This window comes from Rhagoletis zephyria, unplaced genomic scaffold (assembly GCF_001687245.7).
Source record: "Rhagoletis zephyria isolate East Lansing unplaced genomic scaffold, Rhagoletis_zephyria_1.1 Rzeph_scaffold_42576, whole genome shotgun sequence".
Lineage (NCBI taxonomy): Eukaryota > Metazoa > Arthropoda > Insecta > Diptera > Tephritidae > Rhagoletis > Rhagoletis zephyria.
Window position 1 is genome coordinate 1 of NW_016199631.1, and position 2,610 is coordinate 2,610.

At 47.1% G+C, this 2,610-nt stretch overlaps 1 protein-coding gene across 1 annotated transcript; it reads left to right on the top strand.

The window, feature by feature from the left end:
- Positions 1-1,606: 1,606 nt before the first annotated feature.
- On the top strand, positions 1,607-2,516 carry LOC108355134 (signal recognition particle subunit SRP72-like; the record flags this gene model as incomplete). The annotated part of the gene is made up of 4 exons (XM_017606308.1): positions 1,607-1,706; positions 1,776-1,893; positions 1,951-2,077; positions 2,150-2,516. Coding segments are annotated over exons 1-4 (712 nt in total), but the record flags the coding sequence as incomplete, so codon positions are not given.
- Between the last annotated feature and the right edge of the window lie 94 nt (positions 2,517-2,610).

Genomic DNA, 2,610 nt, shown 5'->3' on the forward strand with positions numbered 1-2,610 from the left:
AGAGGATGAAGATTTGTAGAAAACCGTTCCAAAAGTGTGTTGAGTTGAAGGGAAAGAACTGGAGAAGAGGTCTGGTGATTGAGTGAAGTGCAAATCGCAGCAACAGTTGCAAACTGCTGTGTCCAGACATTGCTGAGGACCGCATTGCGAGGAGAGCGCTGGGCAAATGAACACTTCTGCTGCTGCTGCTGCTGCTGCTGTTGCTCCACAGAATCGTGTAAGGCCGCGCATGTGTCAGCAGGCAATGCTGGCCCTAAGGAATAGGCGAGAATTTTCCCGCCACTTTTGTAGGTCAACAGAAGGCACACACTAGCACTACACTTGTGCAACCGCCTTGATCGGCAACACAGAATCCCTCAACCTTTTCAGCACAGTGTCGGCCACTGTTAAAACACTAGAGAACTGTGAAGCAGTGAAGGTAAGAAGATGCAGGAAACTGAAGAATCGATGTGCCCAAATTTGATCAATGGTCACTGAAGAGGAAAGAAAGAAGAGCTGTAGAAAACCGTTCCAAAAGTGTGAGGAGTTGAAGGGAAAGAACTGGAGAAGAGGTTTGGTGATTGAGTGAAACGCACACAGCACTGGGGACCGCATTGTGAGGAAGGCACTGGGCAAATGAGCCTTCACTGCTGAAAAACACAGTCGAGGGCAGCAGTGAGTGTCAGCAGGTGTTCCAGCAGTGCCCTAGGGCACGCGAGAGTTTGCGCCTTTTTCAAACACAGGAGAACTCTGTTCTGTTGTTAAGGAATCTCAATGCTCAGTCATGTCCCCACCACCACCACTGTTACACCAGTGTTTGTTTTATTGAGTTCTACCAACTAGTTGTCTTCAGCACCGACTACCAAGCACACCATCAGACCACCTGAATGGTGACAGCTGGCTGTTCGGCAAATGCCTGATATGCTGCCCTCAGCACTGTCTAAAGACTCTGCACGCTGGAGATATTGTTTTGCGATTACTTTGCCGGCGGCTCACTCGACATTGCTTAGCCACTGTAAATTAAAGCCGGTAAAACGGCTTAAAAATTCCACTAAAAATTGAGTACAGTAGCGGCATTCAAAAATCATTATCTGAGACGTCAAACTACTAAAAAATATTCCGAGTCAGACAAAATCTAGATAAGTTAGTCACCTTTCATTTGACACCTTGATCAATTATTTTTATATTACTCGTTTTGAAGATAATGGAACCTAAATGGTCAGAACATTAGTGTCGTTACCGACAACGACCCACTCATTGGAGGACCATGTCTAACAGCTTGTTATACTTTGCTAATTTCCTTTGGAAAACCGCTAAATTAACGAAAAAATTCAACCGAGAATTCGAGAGATTAAAAGGGACTTAATCCAAATATCAGCCCGTTTTAGGGAGTTGACTTTATTTTGTGGCCTTGTGTAATCAGTCTACTGAGTAGACTCTACTCTGCTTCATCAACGCCGAGCGCCATCTGGCAGCTTGGTACACATAACTTTGATGCAGCACATCCTCTCCAGGTGAAGACTGACTGGCTCAGCGTTTGCTGTCTTACACGTGTAAACATTTTGTGTGTGTGTGTGTTGTTGCTGCCGAAGTTCCACAACAGATTAGATCTTTGAAGATACATCTGATGGCCGACCCAGCGGCGGCCCTGTCCGGCCTCTTTGCCGAGCTGAAGAAGCTGGAGCACAATGGCGACTTTGAGAAGGCGTTGAAGACGGCAAACAAAAGTACGGCTGCTCTTGTGTTTTGATGATTTCCAAACTTATAACTTTTTTCCTCCTCCCTTTTCCCCACAGTTCTCGACCTGAACAAGGAGAACCAGAAGGCCTTCCACTGCAAGGTGGTCTGCCTGATTCAGCTGAACAAGTTTGAAGAGGCGTTGAGCTTGCTGAATGGCTCCAGCGAGGAAGTGCAGTAAGTTGATTTATCTATTTTGTTTTAGTATTTACCTTGAAAACTCCGGTTTTTCAGATTGGCGTTGAACTTCGAAAAGGCTTACTGCGAGTATCGCCTGAATCAGGTCAACGAGGCGCTGGAGACTTTGAAGCTCTCGGATGCAAACGCTGATTTCGCCAGAGACGAACTGAAGATTCAGGCGGTAAGTAAAAATGCTTGACTTTTCTAATGACTTGATGTGTAATGCCTTTCTATTTTTGTTTCATTTACTCAGCTGTATCGCATTGAGGACTACGAGCAGTCCTACGCCAGCTACATCGAGCTGATCAAGAACTCCGGTGACGACTACGAGGATGAACGGTACGTCAACCTGACTGCGGTCCTCGCCGGCCTGTCGCTGGAGAAGGCTGGCGACGTCAACGACGCGGACTTTCTCGACCTGAGCGAGAACACCTACGAAATTGTCTACAACAAGGCGTGCATCCTTATCGGCAAGGGCCAGTACGAGGCGGCGGTGAAGAAGCTGGAGCAGGCGGAAGGTAAGTTTANGAACACCTACGAAATTGTCTACAACAAGGCGTGCATCCTTATCGGCAAGGGCCAGTACGAGGCGGCGGTGAAGAAGCTGGAGCAGGCGGAAGGTAAGTTTACCGTTCAGCAAAGATTACCACAAAACAACAACAACTTTTTTCTTTTAGAGTCCTGCCGAAAGTTCCTCGAAGAGGACGGCGCCAA